We start from the raw sequence: 1,873 nt of genomic DNA on the forward strand, positions 1-1,873 counted from the left end.
ATAGACTGAGAGAGATGTGAGAATTGAGGGAGATAGAAAAGTTTAGCATATTTGTTTTCTGTCTAAGGTTTCATATTTAAAAAACTCCTCATACCCTTTTAAAAAGGAATATGACTTTTCGAATAAAACACAACTCTTAAATATTATAAATAAATAAAATAAAATAATAATAAGTTTTGAATTTTTAAAATAAAATATTATTAAAATAATTAAAATAACCAACAATAAAGAACTGTCAAAATTAAAAAAAAAATAATAAGAAGAAGAAGGCTGCTCCATGTGTATTATTCTATCAGTTCGTGCGCGAATAAAACGTGATTGAATTTTATGTTTGAACAAAAAAAAAAAGTGATAGATTTGAAATACATATTCTAACATACATTGGTCTTGGACCACTAATATATGCTCAGTCTCTTTCGTTCCCTGTCCCCGTACTAATCAACGACTAAGAAAATGGAAAGTGCTCCTCCACATCAAAAGCATGGACAAACTCAACTAATCATAAACCTAATTAATCCAATGATAATTGGATTATGAATTACTTAATCCCTAAGCTTCAGACCGTTCCTTAATTAATTAGATACTTAGCTTAAACTTTTGAAACATATAAATAAGCTCATTTAGACACATTTCTAGTTGCCCCCCGTGGTTCTAATTTGATTTCCTTCATCTATTATGGCTCAGGTGTGTCCTCAAGCTCCCCAAGTTCTCTCTATCTGTCCCTACACTAATAGTTCATCAAAGAGAGAACCTTATACCATTTGGATGAAATCACTTGTATGCCATACAAATGGTTGCACTGTCTACAATTCCAACGGCAACATTGTTTATCGAGTTGACAACTACGACAAAAAGTGTAGCAATGAAGTTCATCTCATGGATCTCCAAGGCAAAGTTCTCTATACCATACTTAAAAAGGTATAATATAATATTAATAAATATGGTTACGTTTTCTTACCATGAATTCGAGTATTTTATGTTAGTGAGTTGCTTTGATTATGCAGAAGTTACAAGCTTTTGAACGATGGGATGGCTATAGAATGAGTAGCTCTTCCAAGGAAAGCAAGGAGAAGCCTTGGTTTCAAGTGAAAAGTTATAATAGAATGCTAATGGGAAGCATAGCTTGTCAAATTACAGTGGAGTGTGACAAGTATTGGATAATGAAATTGGCAGGGAAGAGTGGTGCTGTGGGATTTAGAATAGTAGACATTGATGGAGATATTGTTGCAGAGGTGAGCCTTAGCTCTCTTAATTAATATCTAATTATATAATACCTTATGAGGATCAACCGTTTTTGTATTTATCATTTATCTGTTAGAAAGTTCAACATTTTTTTGGGTGGCTTGTGCAGGCAAAGCAGAAGCTATCATCTTCTGGAGTAGTTCTGGGGGATGATGTCTTAACTTTAGAGGTGGTTCCTCATATGGACCATTCCCTTATAATGGCTATTGTGATTGTGTACGGATTGATTTGTCGCAAAATGTAAGTGTGATCACATTATAATTATATATAGCGTGGCTATTTCCAAAGCAGGTAAAAGTGCGGCTTCTCATAAATTACTGTTGTGCTTTCATTTCAGCTAGAGATTGTGGTTCTTTGTAACTAACTCATAAATCAACTAGGCCCTTTTACTTCTAGTTGAATGCTATTTGCATCCTACCCGTGGTGGAACCTTCTCGGTCACCCTTTTTATTTAACGAATTTTTCCTATACATGATATAATTGGAATCATTCATCTCCTAAATCATTATTTCAAGATAATGTCTATGAAAAATCAAGCAAATTCAAAATCGTTTAGTCATGCATATATATAAACTAAATGTTGGTTCACCATGACGATCTTGCTACAAAATTGTCTATTTATTTGATACAC

At 33.0% G+C, this 1,873-nt stretch overlaps 1 protein-coding gene across 1 annotated transcript; it reads left to right on the forward strand.

Moving 5' to 3' along the window:
* Positions 1-497: 497 nt before the first annotated feature.
* LOC126625066 (protein LURP-one-related 4-like) lies at positions 498-1,637 on the forward strand. The gene is made up of 3 exons (XM_050294136.1): positions 498-918; positions 1,005-1,232; positions 1,352-1,637. Exons 1-3 carry the CDS (start codon positions 676-678, stop codon positions 1,484-1,486), a joined length of 606 nt encoding a protein of 201 aa, XP_050150093.1. The 5' UTR covers positions 498-675; the 3' UTR covers positions 1,487-1,637.
* Positions 1,638-1,873: the final 236 nt, after the last annotated feature.

This window comes from Malus sylvestris, chromosome 6 (genome assembly GCF_916048215.2).
Source record: "Malus sylvestris chromosome 6, drMalSylv7.2, whole genome shotgun sequence".
Lineage (NCBI taxonomy): Eukaryota > Viridiplantae > Streptophyta > Magnoliopsida > Rosales > Rosaceae > Malus > Malus sylvestris.